At 42.6% G+C, this 21,538-nt stretch overlaps 1 protein-coding gene across 6 annotated transcripts in view; it reads left to right on the forward strand.

Annotated features, from left to right (window-relative positions):
* Positions 1–21,538, forward strand: part of slc8a3 (solute carrier family 8 member 3) — a 56,353-nt gene that overhangs the window by 9,443 nt on the left and 25,372 nt on the right. For 4 of the 6 annotated variants that reach the window (XM_061697049.1, XM_061697050.1, XM_061697052.1 and 1 more), the window contains one exon: positions 5,020–6,842. In XM_061697049.1, coding sequence (XP_061553033.1) covers positions 5,086–6,842 — 1,757 coding nt within the window. In that variant the 5' untranslated portion in view covers positions 5,020–5,085. Of the gene's footprint in view, positions 1–5,019; positions 6,843–21,538 lie in introns of those variants that run through there. The other 2 variants (XM_061697053.1, XM_061697054.1) reach the window with 2 other exon arrangements.

Here is a 21,538-nt window from a genome sequence, read left to right on the forward strand (position 1 = left end):
CAGAGAAACCTGTACTGTGATAGTCATGGAGCTAGAAAAAGACAATCAACGATGCGTTAACTGAGTTCAAATGCAAAATTTAAAAATGATCTTCAAAGTTCAAATGGGAAGCAAAAAAAAAAAAAAAAGTGGAAAAAATGCAAAAACAAAACAGCAAAACAAATATACAGTGCTTATTGTCATGAAATATTTGCTTCACAAGGTAGGTAAACATAATTCAACATCCCGTTAAGTGAGTTTATTCACTTCAAATTCAAAATGAAATTAAAAAAAAAGAGGAAACATGCGCACCCTCAAAATATATTGCAATGTACAATAATATTTGCTTCACAGAGTGGGAAAGGTAACTAAACCTCACGTAAGTACACCAAGTGGGGGAAAAAAAGCGGAAAGAGCAAAACATTTAAAATATTTTCAAGTAAAATGTGCTTCACGTAGCAGGAAAAATTACTTAAATGTTTTGGTAATTGAATTCATAAGCATTCAACTGCAAAAACAAAAAGCAAAAAAGGAAAAAGTAATTGAGCATCCCATTTTTTTTTGAGTTCATACATTTGTGGAGTTCGTTCATGTTCAAATGCAAAGCAAAATAAAAAAAGCAACAAAACTAAATATTGCAACGCAATATGCAAATCATGCATATCATGCAAATCAAATGCAAACCAACCCCCCTCCAGCTCCCGCAAAAAGAGAAACAAACAAAAAAAAATTGAGAAAAGCAATAAATCTATACTGTCATTGTAATGTAATATTTGCTTCACGGAGCATGAAGAAGACTAATTAAACATTGCATTAACATGGCATTAATTTAGTTCATGCGAGTTCAGATGCAAAGCAAAAACAGCAACAACAAACCAAAAAAAGATTGTAACGTTCATGAAGCAAAAAGAGGTCCAGCCATCCATTTTCTGAGCCGCTTCTCCTCACTAGGGTCGCGGGCGTGCTGGAGCCTATCCCAGCTACCATCGGGCAGGAGGCGGGGTACACCCTGAACTGGTTGCCAGCCAATCGCAGGGCACGTATAAACAAACGAGCATTGCAAGAAGAGGTGATTTTTGGGTTTTTTTTCAAATAAACTTTGGGACAAGGGAGCAACTTCATGTAATTTTCTTAGTTTCCGAAAAAGGCGTTTAGTGGGAGTGCTGATACCTTCTGCTTACCATAAAGGAGAATTCCATTTTAATTCAAGAAGGGGAAGCTTGAAAATTGTAATAAATTGCAATGCAATTTACAATGCTTTTACATTTGCTGTACATTTGTACAGCAATACAGTGGTGCCTTGAGATACGAGTGCCCTGACTCATGTGTTTTCCAAGATATGAGCTGTCATTTTGCCAGTAGTTTTCTTGTCTTGTGAGCAACAATTTGAGATCCGAGCGCTGTACGATGGCAGTGAACTCAACTTGCTTAACGACAAGCAGCCGTGTGGCAGATGATCAAATCTTTTTCAAAAATTGGCTTCAAGCTGTTGATTGCCACTCCCAGTTGAAGTCTACTGACAAACTAAGCATAAAACAAAGACACATTGTCTATTTAAAAAAAACACATAACTTTGCCTCAAAGTGTGCTAGCTTAATCCTAACACATAATGGGAAATGCCATAGAGGTGCTAATAAATTGCATCTGTTTTGCAGTATCATCTTATAAGTGACAGATATTTGAACTCAAATGATGGAGCAACACGTAGACAAATAATGTACTCACAAGCGTATATTCTCTATCCTTTGCGAAGAACGAATAATCTTACTGAGGCTTACTGAGCTGTATATCCGTATGTCTGTATAATATTGCCTCCATGTGGCCAAGACAGACACACCAGAGGGAGCAGCACAAACGTATATTGAACTGAAGCAAAAAATGTGGCATAAACGGTTTGATTTCTTATTTGGATTCCCATTCATTTCAATGGGGGATGATGTGAGATATGAGTGTTTTGAGGTACAAGCGTGGTCATGACTGATGGAACAAATTAACTCGTATCTCAAGGCTCCACTGTATAAGAAAGGTGCTACTGAGAGTAATATTTTTTTTAGGTTTTTCAACCTGCACATTGTTTAAACACATACGCGAGTTGGAAGGGTTACAAATAAAAATAAAAATGAATGGCTATTTCATATTAATGACATGAACTCACGTTAGTTAAAATCTTCATGCAATAAAAAATTACAGACCATGCCAAAAATGGCAATGAACAAGCTGAACGGGTTGGAAAATGAACGAGGCCTTAGGGTCAAAGGGTCAAGAAACATCTGGTGACAGTCCCTATGGGGCAAAAAAGAGTCATTAAATATGCAAATTGTTGTAGCGTATCTGCTCATTTAGAAGCTACTAACACACACACACACACACTTAAGTGCAGCCATTGAGTAAATCAATAGTCAAAAAAATCAACAGCTTGTGAAGTGGTTTTGATGTAATAGTCTTAACGAGCTTAATTGACAAACACAGGGTAGGCGTGTCTATTGAATTATTGAGTGCTTAATCAATGTTGCAAATCTTTGGGACACGGAAGATGCTACAAATGGACGCGTTGGGAACTTATTTGGTTTTATTAGGTGGACTGTTTCATTCATGACAAACAATGAAAAGAAATAGAACATAATTTCATCCAGATCCACCACCCCACTACTAAGCTTTTGGCGCAATGCTAAGGTTAGCATAACTAACAAAGGACCATCAAAAATCACACTTTATTTATTGATTGATCTATGTTTTTGCTTGGAATAGGTATAAAAAATTCCTGCATCTGTGTCAAAAGTGTATTTTTTTTTAAATGTAAAATATTTCATTAATTTCATTAATCCAGGTAGCTAGTTTACGACCTTCAGACTCACACTCTCTGCACCTGGCAGAGGCAATAATGTTTGGCACCTGTGTAAACATTTTTTTCACAGTAATTGTTAGTTTTTTCATACTCCAGCTAGCTAGCTAGCTAGCTAACATACAAATGGTGATCAAAATATAACCTCTTACAAATACAAATACCCACACCCACGTCGTCATTGTTTTGGTTTTTCTTATTCCCCCCCCCTCCCCCTCCCCCTTTAGTGGTAATACAGCTAGCTAGCTAGCCTACAAATGGTGATCAAAACATAACCTCCAGACTTGCACTATTCATGCTCGGCAGAGGTAATGAAAATTCATGTATCTGGATCATTTTCTTAGCTAGCTAAAAACGAAAACGGCTAAAAACGGCAGCACTTGCACTCTTCCAGCTTGGCAGAAGTAAAAGTTCCTGTCTGGATCCGTACCAAAATGTTTTTGTTTCTTTCATTACTTTTTAAAAAAAAATATTAATGAACTAACCAACTATAATTAAAGCATAAGCTCCAGCCTCATGCTTTTCATAATACATTTTCCTTTTTTTTTTTTTTTTTTTTTTGTGCAAGCCAACCTACAAATGTCGCTCAAACTGTAACAAACTAATCTAACTAACTAACCAACTAACTAATATGTCCCAACCAACTAACTAACAAATGTAAATCAAAACATAACCTCCAGCCTTGCATTTTACAATAGCGGCAGAAGTATGAGACATTTTTAAAAATTAATAAAAGATATCATCCGGAGTATAATCGTAAACGTTATAAAACAGAGCCATGGTGGTTGTGAAGTTAGCTTGCCGACCAGATGGAATCCGCTTCCACATGACCTCAGCCGTTAGCTCTAAACGGGTTGTCAACTCGCATCCCGTCGAGGTGGTGGAGGTGCGTTAAGATGGAGCGGTTAGCGGATAACATTTTCTTTCACTTTTGATGCTCTCTTGCCAATTGGCTTGCCTTTTTTTTTTTTTTTTGCCAATGCGACATTTTGGACACTGTTTAGTCGGGCAGCAGCTCCTGCTGAGCGAGCTAGTCTGCTTCCCGACCCGCACGTTTGTGTTTTTTTCACCCCCCTCCTCTCATGGGAATTGAAGAAAATCAGGCTCCAATCGGCATAATTGCTCTCCACATCCAAAAGCCAAAGTCAACTCCCGTGATTATAAATAAGTCCGCAGGGTAGCGTTTTATTAAACAAACCTTATCTACATTTTTTTCCTTTTTTCTTTCTTCTTCCCAGACTTGAAAAACGAATGCATTTTCAGACTGCGCGAGGGGGATATTTTGTCCGGCCCGCCTCCCACGGAGGAAATAAACTTGTCGCGATTATGCCGCTTGTAAAGTAGGTCGCCCCATCTGAATTTATGCACTCGTGAAATTGGGGGAAACTCTCGCCCACGCCGTTTCCTTATGTGAAAAGATGTGGAACCACTCCATCAATAGAAGTCACTCAACTGTTAAACGTGCAGCTAGTTAGCTAGAGAGGCGCTAATGTAGCAGTCTACATTTTCTGTCAAACAGTACCAATAGATGGCATCAAATGCGCAGACGATGCGAGTCAAAGCCCTTTTTTTCACAAAAAGCTTGCAACTGAAAGTCCTAGCAAGCCATCAAAAGTGGAGGAAAAACAAGATTTGGAATCCTCGCAGAATAAAACAAGTAGCAGTCTATATCTTTATTCAGTACGTTTTTGTTGGACAGCACCAATTGATGGCGTCAAAGGCTTAGAAGTGCCAAATCAAAGTTCTGTTGTGGACAAGAGTCCTACCAAGCCAAGGGGAATTGTAGGAAAACAGGAAGCAGAAGGCAAGCAGTAGTAACTGCTAAATATCGCGTAGCAAAAGCAACACTTGGTTTCAGTCACTGATTAATAATGATCATCTTGAAATGTCATTACTAAGCATAAGAAACTTGAAGCATACAACAACTAGCTAGCTAGCAGCTAGCATGAGATGCCCACATGGCAGTCGGTATCTTTATTTGGTGCTTCTTCTTGTCAGATAGCACAAACGGGTTGCTTGAAATGCATGAAAGCAAAATCGTAGTCAGTTTATTCACAAAAAGCTCGCGACTGAAATCAAGGGGAATGGCGGGAAACCGGGAAGTAGAAATCTATCAAAATAAAAATAGGACTTAATATGGCTTACTGGAAGATAAGGTAGATCATGTCATTAAAAGTCTTTGCCTGTGTTTTGTTCAGGTGGTCGAAGTTAAGGCCCAGTGCTGGATTGCAGTGCAGTAAGACCCTTGAGACCAAGGAGGGTGCATGGAGGGCTCCAGGCTTCTAAGTCCGGGGTGGTTGGCCTGCCTCTGGTTTGGACTGGGCTCGGCAGCGGCCCGGGCCACCCCGAGCTCGCCGCTGAGCCCCGACAACGCAACTTGCTCGGGGAACTCCAAGTGCAGGCCCGGCATCATCCTGCCTATTTGGTACCCAGAGGACCCGTCCATGGGCGACAAGATCGCGCGGGTTATCGTGTACTTTGTGGCCATGATCTACATGTTCCTGGGTGTGTCCATCATCGCTGACCGCTTCATGGCAGCCATCGAGGTCATCACGTCCCAGGAGAAGGAGGTGGTCATCCGGAGGCCAAATGGCGAGACCACCACGGCCACCATCCGCGTGTGGAACGAGACGGTGTCCAACCTCACCCTCATGGCGCTGGGATCCTCCGCCCCGGAGATCCTGCTGTCCATCATCGAGGTCTGCGGGCATGAGTTCAAAGCTGGCGAGCTGGGGCCGTCCACCATCGTAGGCAGTGCTGCCTTCAACATGTTCGTCATCGTGGGCCTGTGCGTGTCTGTCATCCCCCAGGGCGAGGTGCGCAAAGTCAAGCACCTCCGGGTGTTCTTCATCACGGCTGGCTGGAGCATCTTTGCATATATTTGGCTCTACATGATCCTGGCTGTCTTCTCACCCAACGTGGTGCAGGTTTGGGAGGGCCTCCTGACGCTAGCCTTCTTTCCCATCTGCGTGCTGCTGGCCTGGGTGGCCGACCGCCGACTGCTCTTCTACAAGTTCATGCGCCGGAGGTACCGTTCCGACAAGCACCGTGGCGTCATCATCGAGACTGAGGCGGAGGGCTCCTCCAAGGGCATCGAGATGGACGGGAAGATGGTCAACTCCCACTTTATGGACGGCGGCGTCAACCTGATGGGCCCGGCAGAGGGTAGGGAGGCAGACGAGTCCCGCCGTGACATGATCCGCATCCTCAAGGACCTAAAGCAGAAGCACCCGGAGAAGGAGCTGGACCAGCTGGTGGAGATGGCCAACTACTACGCTCTGTCCCACCAGCAGAAGAGCCGCGCATTCTACCGCATCCAAGCCACGCGCATGATGACGGGCGCCGGCAACATCCTGAAGAAGCACGTGGCCGAGCAGGCTAAAAAGTGCACCAGCATGGCAGAGGTGCGCGTGGACGAGCCCGAGGAGTACGTGTCACGCGTGGCCTTCGAGCCTGCCACCTACCAGTGCCTAGAGAACTGCGGTGCTGCCATCCTCACCGTCACCCGGCGGGGCGGCGATATGGGCAAGACCGTGTGCGTGGACTACAAGACGGAGGACGGCTCGGCCAATGCGGGCGCTGACTACGAGTTCACTGAGGGCACGCTGGTCTTCAAGCCCGGCGAGACGTTGAAGGACATCAGCGTGGGCATCATCGACGATGACATCTTTGAGGAGGACGAGCACTTCTTCGTGCGCCTGGGTAACCTGCGCGTGCTGGAGACAGAAGAGGAGCTGCTGTCCGCAAACAGCCTGCCGTACCCCAAAGCGGCGCTAGGCTTCCCCGCCGTGGCCACTGTCACGATCCTGGATGACGACCACGCCGGCATCTTTACCTTTGAGAGCGGCGTGGTGCACATCAGCGAAAGCGTGTGTGTCATGGAGGCGAAAGTGCTGAGGACGTCGGGCGCCCGGGGCACGGTCATTGTGCCTTACCGCACCGTGGAGGGGCTTGCGAAGGGGGGCGGCGAGGATTTCGAGGACACATACGGCGAGCTGGAGTTCAAGAATGATGAGACCTGGTAAGACAGCTGTTTTCACTTGAACTGACAAATACATTAACCCCCCCGCCCTCTGCATTTTCACAGTTTGGCATTCGCTACTTCGCCTATTCGCTGATTTTATTTGCTTTTTTCCCTTATCTTCCGTTATTCACTGACAAACTCACCTACCACCTGTCCATTGTTTTTGTGCTCAAGCCAAAGCAATACTGTTACTGCTTTGGTGCCATCTGGTGAGAACTTGGTGCTGAAGTGAGTTGAAGTAGCTTTTTGCCGCCCCCTTTTGGCATCTATAGGCAACGACAGGACAGTATGAACAAAAGAGATGCATTGTCATGTTGTTTTTTTGGATGGCTAGCTTTTTTGGTCTTGGTCGGGGTCAGTTATTATATTTGTTTAAATGTACTGTGTGTTGTAAATGGTGCCTTTTTTCCTGCTGGCTTCAATTGCCTGAAAGGGCCAGACAAGAACATCAGTTAACACTGGTGTATTCTGATGTCGTTTATTTGGACGTTTAGCAATCATGCGTTATATCCTCTACTGTGTGTATTATGCTTTTTTCCGGAACTGACTTTTGTCCGGCTTCTGATTAGCTTAAATGGCCTTATGTTACATATTCAAGTTTGAACAACAGTGGGGAATTATTTTTGACAGTTATCAACATTTTGGCCTTGGTAGAGGTTATGCCTTTTCCATAAAAGACTTTCTTCCGGCATGTAATTGGATGAAATGGCCTTATGATAAAAAAATAAAAAAAAAACGGTGGCACATTCTCATACTGTAGTTATTTTTGATGGTTAACTAGCGTTTGAGCTTACTGGAGCTCGATATCATGTTATATCGTACATTATTATTTATGTTGTGACTTGTGCCTTTTATGGGAATACCTTGCTTCTGGGATCTGATTGGCTGGAATGGCCTGGTGCCAAGGGTTGAAAATCCATTAAGTATGAACAGCAGTGGTGTGTTTTTAAACAAACAAACATATGTCAGACTACTGCAATAAAATCTTGTATTCCGATACCACCGCATCCCGTACTTTACGTTCATTGGACTTTATCTTGTCAACTCAAATGCACTCGTTACCAAGGCGACGACAACAAGCGTGGAGCGCGCCGACTTTGTATTATTAGGACAAAAATGGGGAAAAACGTGTGTTGGTGGTCACCGGTGCTAAAGACAGGAAAGGGCGTTCGTTTAAGATTTAATACCATACGGCTCACAAGCAGGCAACAAAAACGTTATGTAGCCTAGCAAGCTAGTGCTAGCACTAACGGTTGTACGTAAACATGCCGCCGTTCTGTCGAATCATGCTCTAAAGTTTCGGTGTGGGGGAAGTCATTTAATTAAAAATAAAGTGATTTAATTACAGTAAGTTAGCACCCATTATTTCTGTCATGTTGTAATGTTGGTTTGACTTGACTGATTTGAATACACGATCTGACTAGAGCAGTGATTTCCAACATTTATGGAGCCAAGGAACATATTTTACAATTGAAAAATGTCACGGCACACCAATAAACAAAAATATGGAGACATTAATGATTATTTACTTCCTGCCATCTAATAGAAGACCATTCATTTGTTGTCTGTCACTATGCCTCACTGGCATAAATACAGGAACAAAGATACATTATTTATTGTAAATATATTTTTTTGAGCAATTAAGTACACAAGTATATACCGTAAATGAACAGGTCATTTAAATAGACACATTCCTCCATCTTGCGATCGGATCGGTGATCAGTTATCGTTTTTTTAAACTCGCTGATCGGCCCCAAAAATCCTGATCATGTGAAGCCTAGTTTTTAAGCCTAGTTTCTCATCCAAGCATGCATACCCTTGTTTTATTCCTCTTGTCCCAGCGCTCCCATGTGTGTATGTGTGTACGTGCGTGTGTGTGTGTGTCTTGCACGCAAGGGAGATTCAACGTGAGGATTTGTCACACAACAACTGCGGCAACAGGAGTTCCTGAACTAACCTGGCATCTCTAATCCCAGAGGATTGTTTTTTGTTGTGACCCCCCCAATTTTCCTTTGTTTTATTTTGATTGTTTATATGTGTGTCACTTTGCTTTGGAAGCCAAGCAATCACACAAAGTATAACAGTGACGTGTGTCAGTATTCAGACTAGAGATGAAAGGATATAAAAACTCATATCATGATAAATATTAGCAAAACAATTGCGGCTATCGCTGTGCAACACCATATTACCTCCATATTAATGGAAGAAACACGTCAGAGATTTGCTCATGGGAAAGGCAAAACATTAGGTACACACTTGCACACTCTAAAAAGGGCCGAAGCAGTGTTGCTCAAAATATTAGCCCCCCATAAGAAGAAAATAAATTCAACAAAAACTATTAAAATATTATAATTTTTTAAAATGATTAATGGTAAAATGTTCGGAAACAAACGACACAAATATGAGAAAAAAACTTAAATATTTAAGAAAAACATTAGATTAAATAATAGATATTTGAAAAAAACAACAACAAAAGTATTACCTGGAAAATACCCAAACATTCAAAAATATAAAACAAATTTAGACTAAATACATACAAATATTATTTAAATATTACCCAAAAATATTAGAAAATAATGATTTATGAACAAAAATCATACAAAACCAAAAAACAAAAAATAGATTTAAAACCCACAAAGATTTGGGAAAAATATGAATATATTAGAAAAAATGTATTAGGAAAAGTTTGAAAAAAACCATACAAAAGTACTGGAAAAATAGATACAAAATATGAAAAAAAATATTAGAAAATAATGAATACTGAACAAAAATAATAAATGGGAAATAAAAAAATGTCTAAACAATAGAAAAATATTGGAGGTAAATATTGTATGGAAAGTACATGAATATTAGAAATTGGGTGGAAAAATACACAAATATTAGGGGAAAAATATTCAATTCTTCTTTCGCAAGTTTACCACTGAACTAAAGCTACTTGACGCTAAATACAGTAGTAACAATAATTACAATTTAAACACAACGCACAACGAACAGACTGATGAGCGCACGGGTTCCATTTCTGTAAATTGCATCATTGAGTTATGGTGTACGTAAATGTCGTACGCACTCTTTCCTAATTCATGAGAATACCGTATAGAGGGCAAAAAAGTCATAAGCGAGACGTTGTCCCGACCTTTTTTTTTTTTTTTGTCCCGTACGTGTAAACTCTATGGAATTGCATTGCTGGAAATATTGATTTTTTTATTTTTTAAAAAATGTTTTCTCCTCGCACACAAGGGCACTCAGGCTGTGGATCAAATTGACATCTGCACATCTGACATCCTCTGCTCCAGCAGGACCTTCTGCTCGTGTCACAACTCTAGGGAGGAGGAGTGTCAGGGTGATCAGCAGGGCTCCTGGGGGCACGCCGGTCTCTCTACGGGGGAAGTTGTCTTGATTTATGTACAAGAGAGACTCCCCGGCGGGTGCACGCAGAAAGGAAGAGCACTTGTATTATGGCCAGAATAGTGTTGTTGTTGTTGTGTATTGATCGTTCCATTGTGTTGGGACCGGTGTGTACAATGTGATGTCCAGTCAAATGATGAATAGCGCACAGGCGGGCCAAAAGCTCGGAAAGGTTCCCAAAATGACAAATTCTCAAATTCCCTTGGTTTGGAGGACAGGTCGCAGGATTACAGTCCACTTGTCTTGTGTGGGGCAGGATGAATGGACGCTGGATGGATGATAGGATTTCTGGGTTGTCCGGTGAGTTGATACATACATGGATGACGGAGGAACAGATGGATGATGGCTGGAGGGATGGAAGGAGGGAGAGATTTATACATGATATCCACGGGGGAGTTTGAAACAATCCAGAGAACTGTCTGTGTTCCGCCACATTTGCAGCAAATTTTCAGTGACAGTCGGAATCTGAAAAAACCTCCAAGGCTTTATGGACAATAATGTAGCTTTTTCGCCGTGCTGCTACGTGAGCGCCGTTTTGGGGCGGCAGCTGTTTGTCGGCAGAGGCGTCCTCCCCGGGGACACCGCGTGTTTAACAAGGCGCTGATACATTCATGAACAAATGAGTGGTGCGCGGCGGACAGAGCGGCAATTAGTGCCGCCACCGCCACGCCTCCGCATGCTTGTAAGCGCAGCATTTTACGTCAGGGGTTCTCAAACGTTTTGGGTCCGTGGACCCCTTTCACGGGAGAGATTATTTGGAAGAACCGCTCTATAATCATAATCCCAGTTGTGGGGGGCTAGTGACCGGGCCGGACCGCGAATAGCCAAAATCATTGGATAACTAACGCTCATTATAATTCAGGGACCCCAACTTGAGAACCACCGCCTTGCATCCCTGAAGCCGTGTAGCCATTTTCAGTTTTAGCTTTTGCATGCTCGTCCAACCTCCTTCCTTCGGCGATGTGCTCGGAATACGCGCCGGTGTCGTGACTGACCCCGCACGTGTCCGCAAAACTGCTGACCGCATGGATTTTTTGCTAGAACTTGCACAGGCGTCCTGGAATAGACCTTAGCCCCACCCCGCCCCCTGCCTCCACCACTGGCTCGTTTATTCACCACTTGTCTGCTTGGATTCCAGTAAACCCTAAACCTCAATGTAGCTGTGTGTGAGTACAGTACACCCCCTGGGTATCAATGTGGTTATGTTCACGCACTGTAAGATTTACAGAAGTGCGCGTTGTTGTATACAATCAGTATCAGTGTAGTGTTACACAAGTACAACCCGAGTGTCAATGAGTGTCGTGAAATGACGCAGATTGTGTGGTTAAAAACACCTAAGAGGTAGTTCGTGAGACATTTTCTTATGTGGGCAAACATATTGGAGCTGCTAGACGTACGTACACATGCACGCACGCGCACACACACAGACACACACACTCACACTCTTTAATTCTCACTCACTCATGCGCCAGGGTTATAATAGTTTATATTTTATTTTGACTTTTGTTTTTCAAATTGAGTCAGTTTTAAATAGTTTTTTATTTTCATGAAAATGTTTCGTGTTAGTTTCACTTTTTTATACAAGGTATTTGTCGAGTTAAAAAAAAAAAAAGAGGACACAATAAGTTATTGTGTAATAAAAACTACACAAAAAATAGAATTTGGCAAAAATATATTCATTTACTCACGGATAAATAACCATCCACAAATCAAATTCAGGTACTGCTGTATATAACAGTCCGCAGACTTTGAAGTGCAATAAGTACAGTGCATAATGCTGCTTGTGAGGGTTAGATCAGATGCATCACAACATACCGCATGGTTAACTTACATGGCCTTCTGGCCATCATTGTGCTAAATAACAAACTACTTGCCCACTTACCTTTATCACTCATAGTCAAGGCGGATGTATGGATGATGTATTGGATAGAAAAGATAGAAAGACAGATAGCTACTGTTAGCTGTATAGATAGACAGACAGACACAGACTCATATGCGCACTCATACACTCTCTCTCTCTCTCTCGCTCTCTCTCCCTCGCTCTCACAGGTTGAGTGGCAATAAATATGCTGGCCCTGCATTCGGCGCGCTCCGTCAGGGGAATGCAATTAAGTTAAGGCTTATTTATAACGCAATCCGCCACCGGCTGTGTCACCGGCTACCTCCCTGCCACATTCAGTGCTATGCAAATCTGACCAAGGATCAGTTATTCGGATCAGTTATTCAGGCTCCTAAAAATTGCCAAGCCGCAGCGTCTGACAAGTACAGAGCCCCAGACAGGTATGAGAAAATGTGTTTTGTTTCCACAATATAGATACCATATAACTTGCACACAAAATGCTAATTTGGGGCCTTAAAATAGCAATGGCGGGCACTGAATTTGGTACCTGGGTCTTCAGTGGTTCAGTTCTTAATACCAACACACAATTCGAGAAACCATCAGTACTATACAAGACAGCGCAATATAACAGCACGCAATTGTGCCAAGTGCATCATCTGGAGCAGTTCAGAATCAATATTCATCTAATAAAATAACAAAAACATAAAATACATGTTCCCCATAACAAATAAATAAATTAATTGATAAAATAATAAATACATAATACTTGAAACGTATTAATGTATGCAGATCGCTACGGGCGTGCTTTGCGTGTCAAAGTTGGCTGTCACAAGTTTTGCTCTGACCAACCAGAGGACAGGAAATTGCTGACATCATCGAAGGCCAGAAATCTGTGCATCATTTGTTCTTTCCTTTTTCCAATGGCAATCAAAAGTTCTGCAAATTACTATTTCCTGTTCCCATTATACCTGTACTGTACCTGTGGTCGCAAAGGAGCATTTTACTGTACATTATATGTAAAGTATATTGTGGTTACAATTAAAAAAAAACAAAAAAACAATTCCGATGTCAAGTCTGGGATTTCGTAAAAAAAGAGAATTAGCTCATGCATAAACAATTCCTTGTATTCAGGCCCAAAACAATGCGTCCTCCGTGACCAGATGAGCATAAATGGTGAGAATCATTTACGCGAAAGCTTGTTGTTTATCTCCTCTAAGCGCCGGCCAGTCTCGACACGGCTTCCCGGAAGACAAGGCTTTGTCGCGGGCGCCCGAGGCGGCATCTCGTCCGAGGCACACTCGATGCCTCCGGGACAAAAGTGGAAGTGGAGCCGTGTGCTCGCAGCTTATTGAAATGCTAGCTGGGTTAACTCGGGAGAAGAAGAAACAGACCGGTCGTGTTGATCCTCATCCCGACTACACATCTGGATATTTACAGCAAACACAGAAAACAAAAAGCTGAGGCCAAAGCGCAAAGTCCTGGACGAGCATGGTTTGTTCCTACTATATTTTGGGGCTTTTTCCCTTTCCGCTGTATTCTCCAGGACACATTGGGTTTGTTCTCTGGGACTCACTCCCATGTTCTCTGGGGTACCTGGGTTTCCTAACTTATTGGATTCTCTTGGATATCTGTTTCACCTGGGTTCTACTGGTCCTCCCGAGTGATCTGGGATACCTCAGTCGACTGGATTGCCCACGACACATTGAATTTCCCACGTTCTCTGGGACTCCTGGGTTTTATACCTTCTCTTGATTCCCTCAGTTATTTGTGTCATGTGGGTTCTGTAGGTCGTGCACTCGGGGGGGCCATTGGACTACTGGGTTTCCTACAGTGTCTAGATCTCTCCAATTCCCGTGTCACCTGTGTTCTGTAGGACTACCTGGGTCCACTGTATTCTTGGGTAGACTTGGATTCTGTGGGAGACTGTTTCTTATCTTTTCTGTGTATTTTTGTGCTTGTCAGGTCCCATTTGGAGTCTTTGGTCTGGGCATGAATGACCTGAATGCTTTTTGTGTGAGTACTGTGGATGTGCTACCAGTTGTCAGAGGCAAGGCCAGAGGCTCGGTCATGGAGGTGGACTATGATCAGGGTTGGAGGAAGGTGGACATGGGGAGGTTGGGGGCGGGGGGGTAGTTTGGCAAACAAACAGCGTCTTCTGGGGCTAGACACACAGTCCTGCCTGTCACATCGCACTCCCTGGCGAAAGATGAAGAGGTTACGCTGCCGGATCGCAGCTCTGCCGGGGGCCCGCGGGACCCCTCTTCCTCTTTATAACACTCCACCTCATCTTTCCCTCCATCAGCTCCTCTGTCTTCTACCCTTTTTTTCTTTCATGCAATCCTGCCAGGATGCAATATTCTTGGCTTCTCCTGTTCCATTGACACCTTCCAGTGCTTTCTCTGGGAATTCTCTCCCAAGGAAATGTGAAGACTACTTTCCACTCTCCCCTTCTTTTCTTTCATATTTTTTATTTAAGCCCTGGGCACTGGCTTAAGATGGTGGCCTACTTTTGTCTGATCCTGCACTAATTTTTTTGAGACTCGGCACCACATCCGAACTTTGCATGGACTTCCCTCCGAGAAGAATTGTGACTAGAATAAAGTCATTGTAAACAAAAAAAAAAATATGATACAAGAAAGAAATCCTACTACAGGAAACGTTTACAAAAATATTTTTGTTATTTTACTAACAAAAAATAATATTATGAGACTAACGTTAAGTACGATAAGGCAAGTTCGGTTCTGTTTTGTGAGAATAGATGGCGATGCGGGAGGAGTCATGCGTGAAGGAATCTTAATACGAGAAGAAGAGGAGTGAGGGGAATTAAGGGAGGAAGAGAAGGGGAGGGATGTGGGAGTCAAAGTAGAGAAGGTGAAGAAGATGGAGGATAACGAGAGGACAGGGAAACAACGATTGGAGGAAGAGCAGCTTGAAGTCCCCTCGAACGAGGATGGTGGCGAGGCCTGTGGGTGACGACTGCTTTGAAAGTGCTCCTCTCGTTCTCCTCGTTAAAGATCATCTAAGACTTCCTGATGACACGGACAACGTCTTTGATGCCTTCATGAGACGCGCCTCTTTCCTCGTTAGCGCGCACATCGTTAGCACTCGCGTCGTTTGTGCGCAAGAGTTTTATTTCCTCTTGTTTTTCTTGCCAGGTCTTTTAATCCCTGGGCATGTGTCTTTGATGCATCATCCCACGAGATAGATTGCTTTCTTTCCTGACTTTGGGTGACTTTAAAGCATTACACATGAAAATACGTCGCTCTCATTTGGAAAAAAAAACAATACATGAAATTGACAAAAGTAATGGGACATGTCTTTTATGTGTCTTTGATATGTTACTTCAAAAGATTGATAACCTTCCTTCAAAAGATTGATAACTTTCCTTCTTTGGGGACTTTAAAGTGTTATGCTTTGAAAATACCTCACTCTGATGTGCAAATTCATTTGAGATGGACAATAGTACTGGGACGCATGTCTTTGATGTGAAGACAATTCACTTTCTTTTCCATGGACGACTTTATACAGTTTTATCTGTTAAATACCTCATTATTAGGAGAAAAACATATTGAAGATGGACAATAGTACTATTGTTACTATTGTAATAGTTTTACAATAGTAACGTGTCTTTGGTGCATCACTCCAAGCTTCACGTGCGTAAATACCTTGCTTGTGGAGAACAACATGTACAAGGGGGTAAAAGTGACAGGATATGTGTCTTTGATGCGACACTCAGTGTGTCTTTGATGCGATACTCAGCGAGAGAGATCACTTTATTTTTTCGATTTTGGACCACTTCACAGTTTTTACATGTGGTATATAACAAAAGCATTGGGACACTTACAGAAAGGGGGAAAAATAATGAAAACAGAATAAAATGAACGGACTTCAAACGTTTCCTTGGGGAACTCCACTTGAAACAGGTAGGGACAAATGTGTTGGGACACAAGGTCATTTCACCCTACAGGAAAGTGAAGGCTTTGTTCAACAGGCTTGTTCTTCTGCGGCAAACTCCTCCGAGCAAGCCTGTTCTTTGGTCCTTGTTTTGTGCCCTGGGACCAAAAACAAACCCAAAACAAAACAGGAAATTGTTCTAATTGCATCAACATACATGTTTTGGCTTTTAACATCAGCAACAAAATCTGTTGCCAAGGGAAAGTGAATGTGAAAGAGAAGCTCCACCGTGTTGTGTGACCTGCAAACGAGGGCCGGACATCATTTGGAGGCGGAATATAGGCAAGACTTTTAATCTCCTCGTTTCAAGCTTAACCTGCTTCAGTGCGCATACGTGAGAGAGTGTGTGTGTGTGTGTGTGTGAGAGAGAGAGAAAGAGAGAGCGCGCATGCTATAATTTGTGGTTGCAGCACTTTTAATGGAAGTCCTCGGCTCCGACGCGTCATCAGAATGTCAATAAAAGAGGAGGAGGGGGTTAGGGGGAGGAGGGCATGTCTATTGGTGACTGACGAATGCACCAAACGCGTGAAAGCCTCGCCTCTAGTAGAGTACACGCAATTTGACAACCATGATTTGTACCCCGTTCGAAATAACGGAAATGATCGCATCTTTAGTGGCATTTTAACATTCTCTATTGTTGTAAAAAGTTCACGTGCACCCTTTTTAAGAATTGGAAATATCTGGCTCACGTGAAGCAAGGTGTACAAAAGTAATGGGACATGTCTTTGACCAAATGTGGATGAGCTGTCAAGTGTGGATCCCATCCAAGGCCACGTCGCCACGGCCCCAGAGAGTCCGCCTATAGTGTCATGTGAGCTGTTTTAGTCTTTAACTAAGCTATAAAAACATTTACATACATTCAACCTTAAAATTTTTTTGTAAACATCTATAGGCGACATCTGGAGCCGTCCGTGTATTCCGATTAGAATCGGGTTAGAAGCCCCAACCGAATAAAAATGCTCCACATAAACACCTCAATTGTGGTAAACAGGATGAAAGCGAATGGAATTTGATTTGGTTTCACAAGGGGAGGATATTCCTTTCCCCAAACCGACCAAAAGTCATGTTAAACGGTTCAAACGGAGTACTCATGTTTCGCTCTGTTCGCCCTTTTTTTTTTTTTACTTGATCAAAGACAATTTGGTCTCCAACAAACCAAATATGTTTTAGTAAAATGGAAAGATGCGTTTAACGTACCTATTTTCATGAACACCAAGGATTATTTAGTCTTTAAACATCGAAGACAATGAACCTAATGTCCCTCTTTTTGTGAACATCAAAAACGTTTAGGCTTTGATCAAGCTAACAGTGGTTTTGTATATATGAAAGGCAATTTCATCTTCAACAAAACTAACGTGTTTTTCTAAATATCAAGACAATGTAATCTCAGACAAACCTAACATAAGTGTTAAGATATTAGAAGCTTTCATAAACCTAATTACCATTACCATGTTTTTTTTTTTGTAAATATCAAAGACCATTTACATTCTCTGCAGAGCCTAACATGTTTTTTTGTAAACATGACAGTGAAGTCTTCAACAAACGTAAATCTATTTTTGTATTAACACCAAAGACAGTTTAGATTCTATTACGTACCTAACGCGTTTCGTCAACATCAAAGACAATTTGAAATTCTCCGCGCAACCCACTGTACGTTTTCTGAGACCCCCTTCCGTCTCCTTGTCTTGTGACGGGCATTCATCTCATTCCTTTGTCTTGATTCTCCGCTCAAACGGCTTCCCGACCACATCGGTAATGAGCAGACAGAGGGATGAAAGAGAGGCGGGGAAAAAAAAGGATGTGAGAGAGGAGAAGCGCAGAGGATGTTTTCCCTTTTGATTCCCCCCCAGTGTCACCCTGATTATGTAACTGCCACGTGCTAAAAATAAAGCCTGCAGTACGAGCCGGGAATGCTGTGCCAGTGCGTACCCCCCAAACTCAGCACAGACACACACACACACACACACACACACACACACACACACACACACACACACACACTCACTCTCTCTCTGTGGTTGCCATGGCGATGCAGCCTCCCTCAGACGGAGAGGAGAAGCGGCATGACTTCCTGGAGGGAAGGAGCAGGAATCTCATCACTGCCCGCTGCTTTCCTGCCTCTTGCTTTATTTATTTATCGAGGGCGACGCGGTGGTTCAGTGAAGAGCCTCGCAGCGTTTGATCCCGGGCTCGAGCTCTATCTCAGTGTTGTCTTTGATTGCAAAAAAGACCAAACAAAAACCTCTGGTTTGTTCAGGAATGTAAATTGTATTTGATGTTTACTAAAATATGTCTTTAGTGTTGACAAAATGCGTGTTGGACACACCAAAGAGTCCAAATTGTCTTGCATGTTTACAATATGATAGAAAATGTTGCTGTTCACAAAATAATCTAGAAGGCTAAAATGTCTTTGGCGGTCGAATAATTTTAAGTTCTCAGAATCCTCTTTATTGCCAAGTATGTCAAAAACACACAAGTAGTTGGAGCCGCTCGAGTGTGACAATAGGCAGGCATTTTAACAGGAAACATTTTGAGACATAGAAACATAAAAGCACACTACGGAGAGTCACAAGTTCGACCGCGACAGAACAGGATTTCTAGGCGCAGCCGAGGCTTTGTAAGGGTCCGGTTTGGTGGCCTCAGTATTGCGTCTCTGATTTTTGCAGACGATGGGGTTATGTTGGCCTCATCAAACCGCGATCTTCAGCTCTCGTTGGAGCATTTCGCAGCAGAGGGTGACGCCGTTGGGATAGGAATCGGTGGGAAAAGGGTGGAATCCCCTTTCAAGTCAGAAATGTGAGCCTGCCCCAAGTGGAGGAGTTTTAGTATCTTGGGGTCTTGTTCATGAGTGAGGGGAGAATGGAGCAGGAGATCGACAGGCGACTTGGTGCAGCGTCTGCAGTGATGCGGACTCTCTGTTGGTCTGTTGTGGTGAAGAAGGACCTGAGCAGAAAGGCAAACCTCATGAATTACCGGTTGATCTACGTTCCTCGCCTCACCGATGGTTCACGAGTTCTGGTTAGTTAGTTAGTGAGTTCGCTCACTCATTAGCTTGGATATTTCTAAAAAGACCTATATTAGGATGTTTACAAAAGCATATAGATTTGAAGAGTTTCCAATTATACCTAATATTAAATGCATACAAATAAAGACCTCCCCCCTAATAAACGTCCCACCCTAATAATCACTCTGCAGGTGACTCAACAAATAGCGGCGATTTCTCTCTCTCTCTCTCACACACACACACACACACACACACAGAGGCAAAGGGAGGTCTTTAGCTCATCGATTACATTTAATGGCGGTGTCGGCGATACGCTCCGCTAACACTAATGCTAATGAGCAATTACATAAGAGGAGCTAATGAGCGAGCCGCTATAAATAGCGGCGCTGCGTATCGTACTCATGCATAATGGATACGACGGTCGGTAGGGCCGAGCGGCCGAATGCGAGCGCGGAAGAGAGCCAATGAAGCTATGCTACTGACGTGGTCGCACGTATTTCACGGCAAATAGAGCGTCAAAAGCTGTTTTCGCAGGTGCAAACTCTGGATGCCATTTTCTCGGGTTACATGCTTTGTTGTGATTAGCTAGCAACTCAACTAGCGTATCACGCACTTTGTTTGCATTTTTAGTGGCGTGTGTGTGTGTGTGTGTGGGTTTTTTTTGTCAGCCAAAAGTAGGTATAGACTTTTTGAAAATAACTTCTTTAAGGAAGCTATGAAGGAAAGAAGAAAGGGAGGGAAAAAGCTTGAAAGGAAGGAACTCGATTTAACTTTATTTATAGAGCACTTTAAAACAACGACAGCTGGACACAAAGTGCTGTACATTATATTATAAAAAAAAGGATGATTTAAAAGGAAGGAAGGACACAAAGATGGTATGAAAGGAAGGTAGGATGGACTGTATGAAATGAAGGAAGGAAGGAAGGAGAATTGAAATAATAGAATAAAAATAGAATATAAATTGTCTGTTCCACAGTCTCGTTTGTTGCTAGGCAATAGGAAGTAGACACATGAGGAGAGCAAAGTTTGGAGTGAAAAGAGTTTTAATTCATTAGTAACGTGGGAACGTCTTTCTTGTTTTCACCTTATTTCAGGTCAGACTTCTTTGCTGCTTAAATAGGTTGCCACGAAAAACAGGATACAGGAAGAGAGCAAAATTTGGTGCAGAAGATTTATTTACATCACAGTAATGTTTTTGTTTTGTTTGTTTTTTATTTGCCCCATGTAGTTTGCTGCTTAAATGGGTAGTTGTGCAAGTCAATGCGGGAAGAGAGGTAAGTTTGTTGAAGATCTAGAAGAACTCACTCTGGTAATTTCAGAGGATTTATTTTCATCTTATTTCTGGCCCAACGAGTTTGCATTTGGGGAAGGCCCACTTTAAATGATTATTAATTCAAGTAAATACTACAGTAAGTTTGGAGCGTTTGTGGTTTGTTTTCATCTTATTACAGGGCCGACTAGTTTGCCTACTTGTGCTGTGGAAAAAAACAAAATCAAGTAAAGAGGAAGAAAGCAATACTTGACGCAGAAGCATTTTTACGTGCAAGAAATAACATGGTCGGTTAATAAATTCAGGCCCATCTAGTTTGCTGCCTGAACGGGCTGCTGTGCAAGTCGAAACACTGCCCTCCCCTTTACTCTGCAGGTCAGTGCCTCCCATATGCGCAAGTCATGATCTATCTTAGCTTGACTGGCCGGTTCCGCCCCCTCGTTCGCTCCCGTCCTCCACCTCTGCATGCGGCCCTGTCAGGGGAGGCTGCCGGCCGCTAACAATGGCAGACTGGTCGGTGTCGAATTTGAGCTGTTTTGATATTTGACAGCAATAAAAAAAAAAAAAAAAAACTGTAAATCTCATTCTTTCACCCTGAAATTTGATGCACTTTCCTAAAGTGATCAACAATAATAAAAAAAAAAAAAAAAATGAAATATTTAGTATTTTTTTTAGAGTGACTCCACTTGTGAGTTTAGCAAGATCGAGATTTTTTCCGCTTCGACTTGCGAGCGCAGACTTGACATGAGAGCGCTGTATGTATGGTGGCACATAACTCACTTCACAATAAGCAGCACTGTGGCAAACAGTGAATAATTCTAAAAAATCAAAATAAAAAAGTGGCTTCAAGCGGTTTATTGCCATTGCCAATTGAAGTTTTCTGTCAAACAAAACATAAAATAAAGAGAATTACACCTTGTGTTTTCAGTCCGCTACCTTAATGCTAAATAGCATCTATGTTGCAGTGCTTTAAATAATGGATTGAAAACAATTGGTGCAGCAATACATGTAGACAAAAGATCTAACTACTCAGTCAAATGTTCTTTATTCTCTGCGAAGAATGACGAATATTAGTCTCGTACTGATGAGCTATAAGGAGTTGAGGTGTCTCAGTGGACAGTATATCCATCTGGCTGTCTGTCTTATACTGCCCCCAGGTGGCCATGGCGGGCACGCCAGAAAGAGCGGCAAAACGCCTATTCAATTGATCAAGTACTGTA

This window comes from Phycodurus eques, chromosome 14 (assembly GCF_024500275.1).
Source record: "Phycodurus eques isolate BA_2022a chromosome 14, UOR_Pequ_1.1, whole genome shotgun sequence".
NCBI lineage: Eukaryota > Metazoa > Chordata > Actinopteri > Syngnathiformes > Syngnathidae > Phycodurus > Phycodurus eques.